The sequence below is a fragment of the Triturus cristatus genome, chromosome 9, assembly GCF_964204655.1.
Source record: "Triturus cristatus chromosome 9, aTriCri1.1, whole genome shotgun sequence".
Classification (NCBI taxonomy): Eukaryota; Metazoa; Chordata; class Amphibia; order Caudata; family Salamandridae; genus Triturus; species Triturus cristatus.
Genome location: NC_140592.1, coordinates 135,478,396 through 135,494,794, shown reverse-complemented (window position 1 = coordinate 135,494,794; position 16,399 = coordinate 135,478,396). Strand labels below are relative to the sequence as shown.

Here is a 16,399-nt window from a genome sequence, read left to right as displayed (position 1 = left end):
GGTGGCGAAGTGAGCTAAAGAACGATGATGGATTAAAGCCAGAACTGTGACTGGGGGTCAGTGTCTGAAAAGTTTCAGCACTCTGTCCATCATCTCCTTGTGTTTGCTTTGTTCGCCCTGAGTTGGCAGGGTATGCCCAGACATGGGTCCCTTGCTCACTTTGCCACTGGATTCAATCTAGCCTGGCAGATGAGGGGTCTTACCCTGACACTGGTCCCAAGGTGCTTGTTTCCGGTCCAGGGAAGACCTGGCTTGGCAGTTCTGGCTGGACTGTTCCCATGCGGAATAGGCTAAAGACTGATTTGCATATGGCGGGTCTGAACTGGGGTGAAGAAGTGAGATAAAGAACGATGATTGACTCAACCCAGGTCTGTTACTGGGGGTGACTGTCTGAAAAGTCTCAATTTCAGTGCTCCATCCATATTCTCCTTGAGTTTGCTTTAATAAATCAATCTGCATTAAAAATGGCTAATTCCTGCCTCCCTAGCCACTATTATAGCTTTGGATGCCATGGAATAGTCTGAATTGGCACACTTGTAGGAGTGCGATGGTTAATAGTTGTGTTGGTACTGTCTTGGGCAGCGCTGGCAGGGTCAATGGCCGCAGCAAGCTCTTGTCTCCTCCCAACGAGGGTCCTGGCACTTATGTTGTGTACAAATTAAGCACTGCGTCAGCCCATATCCATTTCAATGATTATTGCTACACAGCAGTATGAGTTAGAAATTAGAAAATACAATGCTTTCCGAGGAACATGCCACCTTGTAATGTTTGTAATAATTGATACGAGTAGTGAGGTAATTCCAAGGTGTGGGCCTTGCCAAGAATGCAAGGGTCCTAGGGGCAGGTTCCTGACAGATCAGGCCTATCCACGCTAATTAAGAAAGTAGAGTCCTTTAAGTAGGTAGGTGCATGCGAATTATAAGATTGCTTTTTTCTATCAGAAATATAGTGTACAAGAATTTTTATAAAGTCTACAAGCCAGTACATTTGAGCATGGACAGTTATCCTGTCATCAAAAAGGCACTAGACAACGAAAATGACACGTGCATTGTAAAGTCTCTCTGTCATACCCCTAAGTTATCAATTAACAATAACCAAACAATAGGGACCCACACAAATATCTGTTGGGAATCTGCAGAAATTCACAGATCGAGTAAATGTTTTCTGATTGCTTGGCTTTCATAATTGCAAACCTAAAAAAAAGTAGTATACTTTAGTATACAAAAAAAAGCTTAGAATGCTTACTGCAATAATTACCAACGGTTAAAACTAATTCAACCATTTTACCAGTCACCTTTTTCTTCATATCAGTGAATTTGCCTAAATGCTATGGAGATGCCCAGATGTTTGGCTCTGTAGCTCACTGGGCCATAGGACACAATCTCCACATCACTGAGGAGACCTAAAGAGGCTTATCCCTTGACTGGGGGAGAATGTCTGCATTGTCAGCATTCCGTCCATCATTAGTTTGTTGTAACGCTTTTCGCCCTAAGTGGGATGGGTATGCCCAGACGTGGGTCCCGTGCTCACTACGCCACTGGAGTCAAGCTATCCTGGCTGATGACGGCTGATAGCCAGAAACCGGTCCTAGGATGCTTGATTCCGGTCCAGGGAAGACATGGCTTGGCAGTTCGGGCTGGACTGTTCCCATGAGGCACAGGGTCAAGACTGATTTGCATATGGCCATGTCTGAACTGGGGTGGCGTAGTGGGCAAAAGAACGATGGATTTAACCCAGATCTCTTGACTGGGGGAGAATGTCTGCATTGTCAGCATTCCGTCCATCATTTGTTTGTTGTAACGCTTTTAGCCCAGTCTGGGGGTAGCTTGTGCTTCAGTTGAGAACGACATGGCTGGACTGTTTCTTTCTGAGCAGAACCAATTCAGATTTGTATATGGATGGCCACTAACAGTAGTAACACAGTGATTAAACATCAAAGACTGAAATTCCCCTTCAGTCCAGAGTCTAGAGTAAATCAAGCAACAAGTCAGAGGTTTTTACTCTTTGCACAATTAACTAAAATCACTGCAAACCATACATTCAATGTACAATGTATGCAAGGGAACGCAAAAAAAAGAAACTAGGAGAAGAATACAGATAGGTTAAAGTATATCACAGCAGTTATAGTTAAAGAGTCATGGAAACCTCAACTAAGAACAGTTACAGGGAAAACTATGATTAAAATACGAATATCATTTATCAACGAGTGCATTCTGTGTGAACATGTATGATGAACGTCAAGACAGGTTATTAGTGATAACTCCAGAGGCTCAGTAATGAATGCCTTATGAATTCAGGGCCTATTTGAATAATCCCATAAAAACTGAAAACCAGCATCTCGCATCTCAAATGTGCAAATGCTTGCCAGTATATATATATACCCTGCACCCCAGAATGGTGAATTAAAACCTATTGTTTTGTTTGTCAAAAGTTAATGAGCAAATTATCTGCCTGGAAAGAAAGGAATACCACAGGGAATCTAAAGTGCTGCATGCAATGAATCTGGCCCAAAAGCTGCTGTACAAATTAGCAATCCCTCATAAAGTCCTAAGTGAAAATGCAGTTTAGTGCAAATTCCATCACAATCAAAGGTGCAGTCAGGGACCTCTATTGCCGAAGATAAAAATAAAAAAAAGGCCGGACAACATGCCTGGAAAGTCAGATAAATGTAATCCATATAGATCATTAAAGTACCACCCAATCAAAAAGAGAGAAGAGAATGCATAAAGAGCGCCCTGCTAGCTCCATGGTGCCACGGTATTCAGTATCATTTATGCAACCTGTATGAAATGCCTAAGTGAGTCAGTGCAATTAATTTCAAGTTCTGCATGTAATAATCTGTCTCAAAAGCTACTGTGCGAATTAGCTAGAAAGGGGCTATCACTCATGAAGTCCAAATGCAGTTTAGAGCAATTCCCATCATAACCGAAGGTAAAATCAGTAGCCTCCACTACCTAAGATTAGATAGGGGGAACAACATGCCTAGATAGTAAACAAAAAATTGTTCAATATAGTCTGTGATAGCACTAACCAATCAAAACAAGCATTTGCAATGCAATAGGTCTCGCATTTGCGAGAGTTGGAGCTATTGGCATTGTAAATGACAATGCCTTTTATTAATTTGTTTTGAAAACCTGCAACCGGTGCATAAACACGCACTTTGTACGTATAGTACTTGCTTGTGAGAAGCAAGGCTGTCAGTAAAATAGACTGCCAGCTTTGCTTCTCATAAGCAAGGACTAGAAGTACAAAGTGCTTGTTTACGCGCAGCTTGCAGGTTTTCAAACGCATAAATAAAAGGCATTGTCATTTACAATGCCAATAGCTCAAACTCTCGCAAATGCGAGACCTATTTCATTGCAAATGCTTGTTTTCCAAGCCTCCAGAAATGTAGCCAGAGCTCCCTTTGTGTGTCTCAGAGACATTTCCTCAAAAAAGGTTAAACAGTGTGTAAGGGATGCCACCACCAAAAACGACAGGTTTCAAGCCCTACAGGGACTGTTGCAAATAAATGTCTGTGATAGATCCTCACCAACTGTGCCTGTAGTATCTGGGTCAATCCACGACTCGCAGGTCAGCAGTGAGTGCGCTTAGATGAACCCGAAGGCTGTCGGAGTCTGCGAGGGTAAGCTCTAAGTGCTATGTGGCAAAACACAAAAGGACTCATTGATGGAATCTCACCAAATCACAATTCGCATCTAAAATTTGGTCCAGCTCCTGTTATCGCACCCAGTGTTGTCAAATCTTCTCAAGGTCGAAATTATCACTAAATTCTAAGAAGAAGCATAAGACATTGAAGAAGATTTCCAAACCCTTACGTCATGTGCATTTGCCTGAGCAGGGACATGGGCAACATCACACTTCCGAAGTTGACAGACTTTGGAGCTGATCCTGCAACAAATTCTGGCTCAGTCCAAGTTTCTGGGTCGTCAGCTACACCACAACAGATTGAAGAGTTTGGCACAGCCAAGCTTAGGCCCTTCGGAGCCTTAACGACTTCCTCTGGGGCGTGTTTGGGTCCCAAGGAATCATGAGCCTTCCATATAAGGCACTGCCGTTGGGTTCACCCTGGTGCCAATTGGACCCTCTGAGCCCATCTTGCCTCTGGCTCCACGTCGTATGCCGGTCCCGGGTTCTTCAGCGCCGATGCTGACTCCATCAATGCTGGAGGAGGAAGTCCCAAATAATCTCTCTGATGCCGGTCTGACCTTGATCGAAGTTGCCCGATTCTACCTAATGTGACTCATTCCTACTTGATTTGCACCCCTCTCTGATTTGTATCCCCCCTCTAACACGAACACCAACACACCAACACCCCGCCCCCCCAGCACCACACATTACACTCCCTTTTTGGAACTTAACTCGAAGAATGACCTGGGTGATGAGTTTGCGGACCCTTACCAAGATGATAAAGGACCTACAGGACACCAGTGTTCTCAAAACCTCTCCCTGCAATGGGTCTTCTCTCACCCCCTGGGCCTGGTTTCTCATTTGGAGACTCATTCTGTCTGGAGTGGTACTCTGGACTCCTGTATGCCTTTCCACTGATGCTACTCCTGCCCCGAGTTCCCAAGAAGAACCGGACCGACAGGGCCGTAGTCCTAGTGACTCTGGATTTGGCACAGAAAGTATGGTATCCAGATCTATTGGGCTTGAACATGTGTCCTCCGATCAGACTACCCCTTCACGAGGATCTCAGTAACAGGGTTCTGCACTTCGGCTTTTGGAATCTTCACTTTCATGCTTGAAGATTGAATGATAACAACTTGAATGCCTTTGGTCTCCCTCCTGAAGTGGTTGGCAATCAAACTTCACTTGAGGAAAACTATACGCTGGTCATTGGGACAAAGTTGTGGTTTGGTGCGCTGCTGGAGATTGACCTCCTCCGGGCCAAGTTATCTGATGATCTATTGTTCATTGTTTCAGTGGTCTGTCAAGGCTTTGCTTGGGGGCGTGGTTAAGAGTTATCTTTTTGGCCATCTGCCTTTATCTGGTTACATGATCAGTCCAAAGTCTCAACAAAAGGGCTTCTGTTCCTGTGAAAAGAAGGAGGTCTCTAAACAGGTTGTGTGATTAGACCAAGGTCTTAAAGAATAGCTTGCGACCTCCCCGATCAGTTTTAATCTACATCTACTATCACGTATTGCTACTCCTCTGCACTGATCACCTCACTTGCATTTGTCCTACGGCATTCTCTCTAAAAAGATCTCCGCCAAAGTGACGCTTCGGGGGATCTGTAGGGCATTGCAGGCCCGGCCCGACGAGGAGCACTGGCCTGTGATGAAGCATGACTTCTACCTGGGGGTGTGTGAGGGCAACACGAGACAGTCTTGTTGACTGTCCTCAAGAACTGTTTAGAGACCTTCTTTTCACAGGAACAGAAGCCCTTTATTTGAGACTTTGGTCTATCCATAGGAGCACAGGCTCTGGACCTTCTAATCTAGCTCCCAGCCCCCCCCCCCCCTCTTTCCTCTGTTGAGGAAACTAGTTGAGATGGTACATGATCAGCCCTTCTTGTTTAATTCTCCAGTTGTGATGCGATTTTTGAAATACCTAAAGCATTTGTTTCCTCCCTTTCATCATGCCACAGTGGGACCTTAATTTGGTCTTCACCTTCCTGATACGTAATCCATTTGAGACGCTTCACAGCTGTCTCTTATGGCTCCTCACCTGTAATACCATGCTACTCGTCACCATGAAATCAGCATGGTGCGAGAGTGGGCTTTAGACTGTCTATGTACACCACCAACTTCCCAGACGAGGCAGTTCTGCAGACTCTGACATCCTTTCTGAGAAACGATGTGACGCCATTTCACGTCGGCCAAACCATTACCCTACCTGCATTCGATGCTCCGCCTCACCGTTTAAGGCGGTGGAGAGACTACATCAATTGGTTCCAAAGCGAGCCCTTTGTTTCTCCATAGATAATACCAAAGATCACTGGGTGGCTGATTGGCTCTTCGTGGGGTTATACTCTATAGTTTTTTCCTCAGTTCATACTTTAAACAAATGCCTGGGAGGGTACTTAGACTCCCATTTCAAATTTATTTTGCAGTAATTTTCAAAGCATGCTACCTACGCGTAGCTGCTATATTTGATATATGCCAGAAAATGTAGATCTTCTTACCAACACCAAGAAGGTATTGATTTCAAATGAATTGACAAGCATTTTTGTTTTTGATATGCAAGTTATTTTGAATTGACATCGTTTTTCTAAAGTTCAGTAATAAATATTTAAACAAATATATAACCAACATGGTATGGAATTGCACATTCAGCAGCTTGCAGCTGTTGAAAATAAGTTTTAAGTTTGGTTTGAGTAAGATAAAAATAAGAAATTAAAGCTGATTTTTAATTGTGATTAAGATCAAATACCCTTAATCGTTCAAGCTTATGGTGCAACCTATGCCATAAGTAAAATAATGCCAAGAAAGGCCTGTGTATCAAAAGCGAATGGACGGTTCCAAAAGATCTTAAGCCATTAGTAATGCCTTTTGCTACAGTGTGTCTACATTCTGTGCATAGGTAGAATCTTGATTGGCAGTTTGTGAGGCGAGAAAATGGGCTTCAGATTCTTAAACAAAAGCAGTGTAAGATTTACTGGGTAAATAACTGAGATTTACACATTAGAGGTTCAAGCACATGTAAGAGAGGTGGCGTATGCAGCGGACTAACTTAGAATTAATATGGTTAGTGTAAGCAGAATGAGGATCTTGGCAAAAATAAATCCACACATTGTATATTTATCCTGAAGCTCTCAAAGGTGATTAAATAAAGAAAGTGATGTGTAAAATTGAAAACTGGTGCCACAGTTGCAAATTCACCTGACTAGATCTGGAGCGATTGACCAGTTTCTTTGGATATCGTGTCCTTTTTTGGTTTGGATTTAGCGCCATCTGTGCGATATCAATTGCAAGGAAAACATACATAAGCATTACACGCTCTTTGGATGTGGAAGCAACGCTCTTTTTATTTGATTCTTGTTGCTTTATTGTACTGTGGCTCTCTGACTAATAGGACTGTGTGTTGTACTGTGTGAATGCACAGTGGTTGTCCATGATACCATCATACTTCATGAGCACATGCCCTGCAGGGTGACGTCTCGCAGGAAATGCTTACGCCTTAAGATTCGTAGTGCAAGTTTGTACTCTGGTGTTGAGCCTAATCTGTATCCAGATGTATTTGATCTTTCAATTCCACTCACTAAACACTATCTGAACAGTACTGTCTTCATTTTACAGGTGATCCACTGCAGTGCCGTGCCTGGGTGGGGCAGTGCGCCCTCTACATTCTGATTATGGTGATTGAGAAAACTGCCATTGTTGTAGTCCTGCGAATACCTCAGTGGAAAGAGGTTTGATTGGTGCTTCCATATAACAAAAACTGTTTCAGAGCTGTAGCGTGGTTGCCTAGATATCTGACATATCTTTTTGAGTATGGTTTATGTACTGATAGTAAATGATTGTTGCTCTGAGTGTGTATCCAGAAATGAATTACCTCTCAGCTGCATGCAGCACTTCAAAATAACTTTTAAACCCCAAAACAGGCATTCATAACTTGACTCCTGCCTAGTGGAGGCATCACACCTGGTCCTGGGCAAGCTGTTTCCAGTCAGCAGACCGCATCACACCTACATGTCATTGGGCTGTAGATTAAACCGCATACAATGCTTGTGCCAAAAGCAACCATTCAAATCCTTTGAAAGCAAAAATGTGGCCTGTAATAATGTGACAGAGGGATCAAACCTACATAAATTCTGTTGGCCTTCATGTGTACTTTCTGTAAGCTGTCCTCCGTGGAATCTTTCTTTTGGCACAGCACTTTGTTCATATGAGCTTACGAATCTTGTGACTTCAGTATTGGGTTTGAGCGAGACTGAACACAGCTTTGATGAAAATTCTGAGCTAACCCGTTTAAACGACGGAGCCTACCTCCGTCGGCATCTTAAGTCTGGAAAAGGTGCGGGTTCCCTGCTTGGTGTGCTGAAAAACCCTGATCTCTTGACTGGGGGTGAATGTTTGATTTGTTCTGCATTCCATCTATCATCTGTGTGTATTTTGCTTTCTCGCCCTAAGTGCGCCGGGTATGCTCAGAAGTGGGTCCTTGGCACACTGTGCCACTGGAGTCAGGGTAGCCGGGCTGATGAGGGGTGCTGTCCCAAAACCGGTCCCAGGATGCTTGTTTCTGGTCCAGGAAAGACCTGGCCTGTCTGTTCGGGCTGGGCTGTTCCTATGAGGAAAAGAGTCAAGACTGATTTGCATATGGCTGGGTCTAAACTGGGGTGGCGTGGTGAGCAAAGGAATGATGGATGTAAGCCAGATCTCTTGACTGGGGTTGAACGTTTGATTTGCTTTGCATTCCATCCATCATCTGTGTGTCTTTGAGAAATTCAAGCTGGCACTTCATTGGCCTGTCAGTGTGATCCCAAATGTGCATCGGATTGCTTGTGCCGCGAAGTTTGGTCCAGGCTGCAGTCTTGGTGATCAGGTTAAACTGATTTTCATAGGATTGTTGGTGTAATTTCTGCAGTGTTCCCAGTGGTTAAGTGGCAGGCTTGGAATGTTAGTCACATTTTTGGTATGAGAAATACAAGGAGTGAAAGACTACCATGTCCCCCAAAAGCAAGAATGTTTTAGCCACATACCTTTCCTTTATATGGCTATTGAACTGCAGCGTCAATTCAATGTGTACCAAAATAGTGAGGCTCTTTCCATTTTCAAGCCCTCTGCATGTTCAGGCAGGCCTTTATCGTCCGTACGCTTCTTGAGGTATTTCATCTTCTCTTGTAGGTCCCTGTATCTTGAGAGACACTCAGGGGTTACCTGCATTGCTCAGTCACAAGCCAAGTCTTAAACGGGGTTTTGCCATCACATCACAAAGGTCTGTTGACAAACATGACTTTTAGTCAGTTTTGGCAAGCTTCTCATTGCTCCTTGGATCATAAACACAGGTATAAAAACCAGGCAATGCAACCACAGCAGAAACAAACACCTGATACTTACTCTGCTTCCCACATGGGCCAATTGACAATTATTTGTGTGCTGCCAATTTCAGGAAGCTCGCGCCCTTGCAAGCCTGGTGGACAAAGCATAGTCACAATACCACATCTCTACGATTGATACTTTTCATTAGAGGGTATGAAGCAGGGTGCAAGAACCAACAGGATGCAGTAGATTTTACCAGTGGATTAACCGTGTCCCTAGGCAGACCTAGAGATGAGACTTGGTTTCTTGAACACTACACTTAACACTGGTGAACTTTGACAACTGAGACTTGTGTTAGAAAACCAAGAGAGCTAAATTGTCAGTGACCGACACCAGAGCTTGGATTTGGTTTTAATTTTACTAGCAGTTTCAGGTGAACTTTAATCTTGGTTCCCCATTGCATATACTTGCTCAGTTGTGTTTCGTTTTTAATCAATCTTGTTAGTCTTTTTTTTGTGGTTGACCTGGTGGGCTGACAACTGCAGACCGCACCAAAGAAGCTTGATAAATAATTTAAAGGGAACATCCAGTGCAGCAGCGGCTCCTCGGCTCAGGCGGAGGAGCATCACCCCACAGGAAAAATACAATTCGAATACCATGTTTTTATCATTTTATTTTTCCAAACTGGCTCGGTTTAGGTGTGTGTGGGGCTGGGCTGCCCACAGAGCAGGGGGAGGGGTGGTGGACACTTTCTAAGTGCGCATGATGGTTTGGCCGGACATCTTGGGCCGGCCAAACCGTCATGCCCACTTGGCATGTTCTCCACCCGGCTGTATTGCACAGCCTGGATGGAGAACATGCACAGGCTCCAAGTCCCTGTATGAGCATCGAACCACGGCGTTCAGACCAATCACAATGCTGCTGTCATGCTTGTGACCGCAGCGTCGTGTTTGACTTAGGGGCAGTCTGGGAGCCTGTGTTTCCTGCTCGGACGGAGGAGAGGCGGCGGCGGCTGGCAGGTAAGTGGATTTTTCTTTTTTAACTCCCCCACCACACCACTACAGTCCGATAGTAGCCGCTACTGATCCAATGTAGACAAAAGAGTTCTCTTGGCCCGTTCCTGCTTCTCTAGCAATCACCACTAATAAGCATTCTGGAACGTTCGCTTCTTTGATGTCAGCTGGGGAGATCTATTGAGACTCCAATAATTTCGAGATGGCCCTTAAGGCATACCTTCTTTCTGTATTCTTTCATTGGCGAATGCAAGTGCTGTGTGAGCATTTTTCACATGCTGAAACGGGATGACGGTGTTGCAGTGCATCATGGGTGCCTGGTGCCGACATACCGTTTTCTTGTCTGGAGCTTTCTTACATCTGTTCACTGTCGAAGGTGTGTTATTTTTGAATACCCTTGCAATATATATTTTTTGTTTTTAAACCCGTGCAATATATGTATCTTTATCTTTTTTTTTTATTTACAGGTAGCTTTGTTGATTACAACAGACAACGCGCAGCTGGAGTTGGCCATCGTGATGCTTATAGTGCCCTTCTTTGTGAATGTAAATGCATTTTTCTAACCGCTTTCTAGACTGGCTTTAAATATACAACATTTTAAAGATTTGGGCTTTGGGATCCCCCCGAATTATTGAACAGTGTCAGTTTTGTGTATACCTCTGGGGCTAATCCAAGATGACCACCCTTTGGCTTAAGTTGTATATCCTAATAGACATGCATGTAATGAAGAATACTTAACTGTTTACTTCATGAAATGTCTGACTGCTAGATAAGACCTGGTTCACACAGGGGCTGCTCAGAAGTCCAAAATGTTAGATGTTTTTGCAGTTCACATATAGTTCCATTAACAGCCAGGAAGATTTGTGACTCAACGGAGTACTTGCATGTGTAAATATTTATGTACATAGAAATGTAGCATGGCTGGATTTCTGCTTGCAGAAATAAACAATGTCAGTGTATTTCTGCTGTGTTGACTTTAAAAACAAAATCGAAGTTTCATTATACGGAAAAAAAATTGTTGTAAAGAGAGCATTTTCTGCACACCTCCTCTTTCAGGAGTGCCCTCTCACTTCCCATTGTCAAAATGGATTACTCCTGTCCTTGACAGGAATAGATCTATGAAGTTTTCAGAGTCTGTTATGTCCAGCCAAAGGGTTTATGAATATCCTTACACGTGCTGGATTGTGGTTGTTCACCACCTTTAGCAGATGTTCAAAACCTGCCCTATTTGACGGTTACACACTCTGGAGGAATTTTAAATGTGAGTAAATGTCTGATTTACATCAGGCGGGCCTTTGTCTAGAGTGGCACAAGGGGTAAAAAACAGTAGGTTTGAATGCTACACTGAGCAGCTGCCAGTGGTTAAACATCCCGCCAATCACTTTTGAAGTTGCTTTCTCTATAGCCTATAGTCATCCTCCAGGAGTCATCGGATTTTAAAAAGGATCTTAAGCCTGTGATGCATTCTATCATGAGACCCATCTCCATGCAATACTTTCACATTACATTAGCCATCTGTAACCAGGCAACCAGTGAACCAACTCACCCGTAAGACTTCTCCATCGTGAGCATCCACCTGATTCGAACAGTATTCACTTCTTCTGTTTTCACAATCTGAGATTTGGGTCAATATCTGTCTTGAAGTTGAAAGCCAAACCTGATACCCCTCCAATATATACTGTTATCAAACTTTCTGGTCCTGTATCCATATAGGCTTGTGAGATCTAAAGTAGTTCAGAAAATCTCTGTTGGAAAGATACTGCTTAGCTCTTAACCGCACCCTTTCCAATCAGCCCTGAAAATCGAAGGACATCTCAAAATGACTAACGCTCCCTATTGTTACTTTGGGGAGCATTTCTGAAAGTAGGAAGGGAAATAGAGGATGCGTTGTGTCTAATTTGCGTCAAAGTCCCGGCTCACCCAAGTTCTGATGAAAAATGTGTTTTCCATTAAACAGTATACTTGGATTTTTCCATACTGATGGCTATGTAAACAAGCATTTTCCATGCATTGGGTCTTGCATTTGGGAGAGTTTAAGCTACTGGCATTGTAAATGACAATGCCTTTTATCTGTTTTGCTAATTAACCCATAAATAAAAGGCATTGTCATTTACACTGCCAATAGCTCAAACTCTTGTAAATGCGAGACCTATTCAAAGAAGCGGCTGCCATTGTCCCGGGCTGCTTGGAAAGTGAAAGCACACATGGGGCGCTGACAGTTGCAGGAAAGCATGTCGTGCCTTCAGTAGGAGAAACTCATTAAAGAAAATAGTGCTTACAGACTAAAGATGTTCCGTGTACCAACCAAAGTAAAAGGACCAGTCTTCATTTGAGGTTATAAATGAAGACAAGGCGGTACTAAGGAGGGACTATAACAAGCCTATTACCAAATCAGAAGCCAGCATTTACGAAGTGCAATGACACAAGCCAATGACCAATATGGGCTGAGAGTGGGCGAGGCTTCTATTCCATACTCCAATAAGCATGCCGCAGAGCAGGTCATGCTTTGGCCATGATCGACCTAAAAAACTTTGTACAACTAAAACCTCAATCGGTTTTGCCCAACTCGGAAAATCATGACTTCTTAGGACTCTTCCTCAAAGACCAAACCTTATCCACCTAGGTTTACCTAATCTCAGACCCTGCTAGCTCACCTCTAGTATTGAAGCTACATAAAAGAAGCCTTTTACAATTGCACGTCTGGAAAATCGCAGCCTTTCTCCCTGGCTTGACTTCATAGCTTGGGCTTTTCCCCTCGCCACAAAAAATACTCTGAAAATCGTGTATGCCAGCCTGAAGTCACCTTCAAAAGCTACATAAGTACAGGTAAAAATAGTCCTGATGTTCACTAGTGCACACGTTTCCCGTACATTGTGCTCCATAACTTTAGATTTCTCCCTCGAAGTCCGGTCGGTGTTAAGCTCTGTACGAATACCATAAAGGTTACTTTAAATCACTTTCCTAAATTCTTGTCAATTTTAAAACTTATGATTGCTTTGTCCGCTTCCTGTACCGGTTACATGGCAGTCAAGAACGTGAAATTGGGAACTACTCCTTTTTTGTTAATACCCAATTTATTTATCTTTCTACTGGTGCATTATCTTTGGAGATAAATTGGAGGTTCTTTGTATGTCAGCCTTCGTTCTGTGGTACTTGATTCATTAATTTTCTAATAGCCTTCTTGGTTTTAATTTGTGAGTTGTTCACACTGAATAATCAGTGTTCTGAAGGATATCTACATGTGAATTTGTCTTTGAGAACTGAGCATTAGGCAAATGCTGCCTCGTTTTGTGAGCATTCCGTATTTGTTCTGACACTATGTATTTCATTTTGAATATTTTATGTTGTACTGCTTTGTTGCAAAAGTTGTTAATTCTTTGACTCATTAGTGGCTATGGTAATATGGCATGATGATCTCATGATGATCTCAGTATTTTCCTAATGGGCAGAAGATCATGGCATTGACAATTGTCAAAACTCAAAATCCTATTCAGTACAAATGTGTCCTACCAGCATTTTATGACTGAAGTTCAGTATCAGTGGCACAGCAATATCATGATATGAAAATGTGTCTTCATTTGACTTTATATCCTCTATCAAAAATCAAAGCATTTTCCTTTTTATTTTTTACTTTTTTCACACAGGCTTTAATGTTTTGGGTGGTGGACAATTTTCTCATGAAAAAAGGGAAGACAAAAGCAAAGCTTGAAGAAAAAGAAGCAGGGTTAGATTCTAGGAATGGGAACAAAGTGCGGTACCGGAGAGCAGCCTCACACGAAGAGTCTGAGTCGGAGGTATGTATGTGAGAATTTTGCTTTTGTTTCACAAGGAGGACATTCCAAAGTACTGTAGTTCATCATAAACCAGCTTTATTAGATTATTTTTGCAATAGTCATAAAAGCAGAAATAAGACACAACACATTCCTTATACAGCTATTATCAATGAAGTATTCACATAAAAGTCTAAAAAGTGCATTTGATTATGATCACATCAGTATGGATTTTCTACAAGTTAAAACATTCTTTCTTCAGTACTGTAGTTACTAACTGACCATGACATATGGTGCAGCAGCTAATAGCAGCTGCTTGCAAGTATCACTTTTGGTGCAAAAAAGAAAAACGTTTTTTCTTTAGAAAAATAAGCTTTACATTCTTAGATTTGGCCATATTTTATAAAAGTTGTGAATACATAGTTTGCAGTGTATATCTTTTGTTGATTTGCATTCTTCTGCCAATCTGCTGCTAATTCCTACATAATCTTAAACAAAATAAATTAGAAATGCCCTAGAGATTGCAGGTGGTAATTGAGCGCATATGATTAGAGGAGATCATAGAATCATTTGACCATTCAGTTACTGCCATTTCCTCTTTAGGAGGTTAGACAGGACAGGTGCATGCGGTTTTTCCTATGAAACCCCGGATCGTTCATACTGACTCATTTGTTGAAGTGGTATGTTAGGACTAAAATATAATGATTTATCAATGCCACCTGGCCTTCTTGAGCATGAGGATCCAGTTGTCACTTTGCAAATATATGGGCTAAACAAAATGTTTGCTTTTGCAGATGTTTGCTACCTTATGTTCCTTTGGCGCACCACGCTTACAACGTGCCCTCTTGTAGTATGTGACCTTTGATCTCAAACTATCAGTGGAATAAATGACATTATGCCTCAAATGTAGCACCAGGAGCTACAAGATCTCAATCAAGAAAGCAAGACCACTATACAACTTCCAGGCGATTTAAAAAAAAATATATGATAGATAGATCAAGATCGCTTTTGCGTTCGAAACGCATCCGGGGCGAACACTTGTCTGCACACACTTTTTGGTGATATTCAATAAATTATACAAAGAAGCTGTAACCTGTTTTTGGATGCCTTTTTAAAAAAAATCTTCAAAGACTTTGGTGGTCAGTACCTGCTGATCCCTGGATCGATATCCTGTGTGTGTGTGTGTGTGTGTGTGTGTGTGTGTGTGTGTGACAGTGACAGTGACAGTGACAGTGACACAAAAAGGATCTTGAGGAAAAGAATCCAGGTGAGCCCACTCGGTCGATCAAAGCCATTTATTTCTCACGACAGACAGATTACGCGTTTTGACCACTTCCGTGGTCTTGGATATATGGCTGTATTCGCCTGCTTCAGCCGTGAGGGGAACGGCTTAGTTCACTTCAGTTCCGCCCTACCACAGACCCTAATTTGCTACGCCATGAGGGGAACAGCCAGCTTGTTCACCGGGTCTTGCCGTGAGGGAAACGGACATCAGCAGACTACATTGCCCAGCAGACTCCGGGTGGCGCTGGTCAATTGCGTCACTGCAGCACCCGGCCCAATAAATATCCAGCAGCCCTCCCGCAGCGCGGGACGCGCGCTGTATTCGCCTGCTTCAGCCGTGAGGGGAACGGCTTAGTTCACTTCAGTTCCTCGCTACCACAGACCCTAATTTGCTACGCCGTGAGGGGAACGGCCAGCTTGTTCACCGGCCACCGGGTCTTGCCGTGAAGGAAATGGACATCAGCAGACTACATTGCCCAGCAGGCTCCGGGTGGCGCTGGTCAATTGCGTCACTGCAGCGCCCGGCCCAATAAATACCCAGCAGCCCTCCCGCAGCGCGGGAGGCGCGCGGGCGTGCCCGGGCCAGTCATCGCCAGGAGGAGGCCGGGCTGGGCCTCCCCTTTTCCACTGGAACTCTGAGCAATTGACCCAAGGTACTGTTCGCTATATCAAGACTGACCCCATTAGCTAGTCATCTCATTTGATATCAGTGTCTGTGTATCATCGGATTGTTGAGATAAGTTCTCCCAATAGGGAAGAGGAAATTAACGGAGGGAGGGGGTCCATTGCCAACTAAAAGAGGGAAAAAGATCAAGAAAGTCTCCCACGCGGCCAATAATTGTGTTCTCACCAGGATTGAAGGCATTGTGAATGAATGCGAAGATATTCTGGGTGAGAGTAATAACTCCATGGCAGCTGCGAGCACAATTGATCCTGAGGAAGTGTTAGTATTGGCTCAACCATATGAAAGAGCCATTCCCGCTATGTTTACTAGGAAATCATTTAAAAAATTACCAACTTTGCCAGTACACAATCCACCAGAGGGTATTCCTAGGCCCTCCTCTTCACCAGAAAACTTAGGCCCAAGTGATTCTTTGGGAGCCATCAATAAGGGAAATGTTCACGAAGGTCCGTTCGACCAAATACCTTGCGCAAATAGTTTTGCAGCTTTAGACCCCAGCCCCATAGATAGTCAAACCTCTTTCCCAAATCTAGCAGGTGTGGCTGAGCCCCCTGTTAATTTAGTACACTGCAGTCTGTGTGGCTCCCATAATGCTGCTCTCCAACAGATAGTGGAACTTCTTGAAAGGGAATTGGCCACGTTGAGGGAAAAGGTCGATGTGCTTGGACACAGGCACCCCGGCCCAGCCACCCTACCTCCCCCCTACCTACAAGGAAGAGCATAGCT

The 16,399-nt window shown here is 43.5% G+C and overlaps 1 protein-coding gene across 2 annotated transcripts in view; it reads left to right on the top strand.

Moving 5' to 3' along the window:
• The window catches only part of STIMATE (STIM activating enhancer), a 144,967-nt gene that overhangs the window by 116,579 nt on the left and 11,989 nt on the right, over window positions 1–16,399 (top strand). The window contains exons 5-7 of one of the 2 annotated variants that reach the window (XM_085624538.1): window positions 7,242–7,354; window positions 10,405–10,482; window positions 13,582–13,731. In XM_085624538.1, coding sequence (XP_085480664.1) covers window positions 7,242–7,354; window positions 10,405–10,482; window positions 13,582–13,731 — 341 coding nt within the window. The remainder of the gene's footprint in view (window positions 1–7,241; window positions 7,355–10,404; window positions 10,483–13,581; window positions 13,732–16,399) is intronic. The other variant, XM_085624539.1, reaches the window with a different exon arrangement.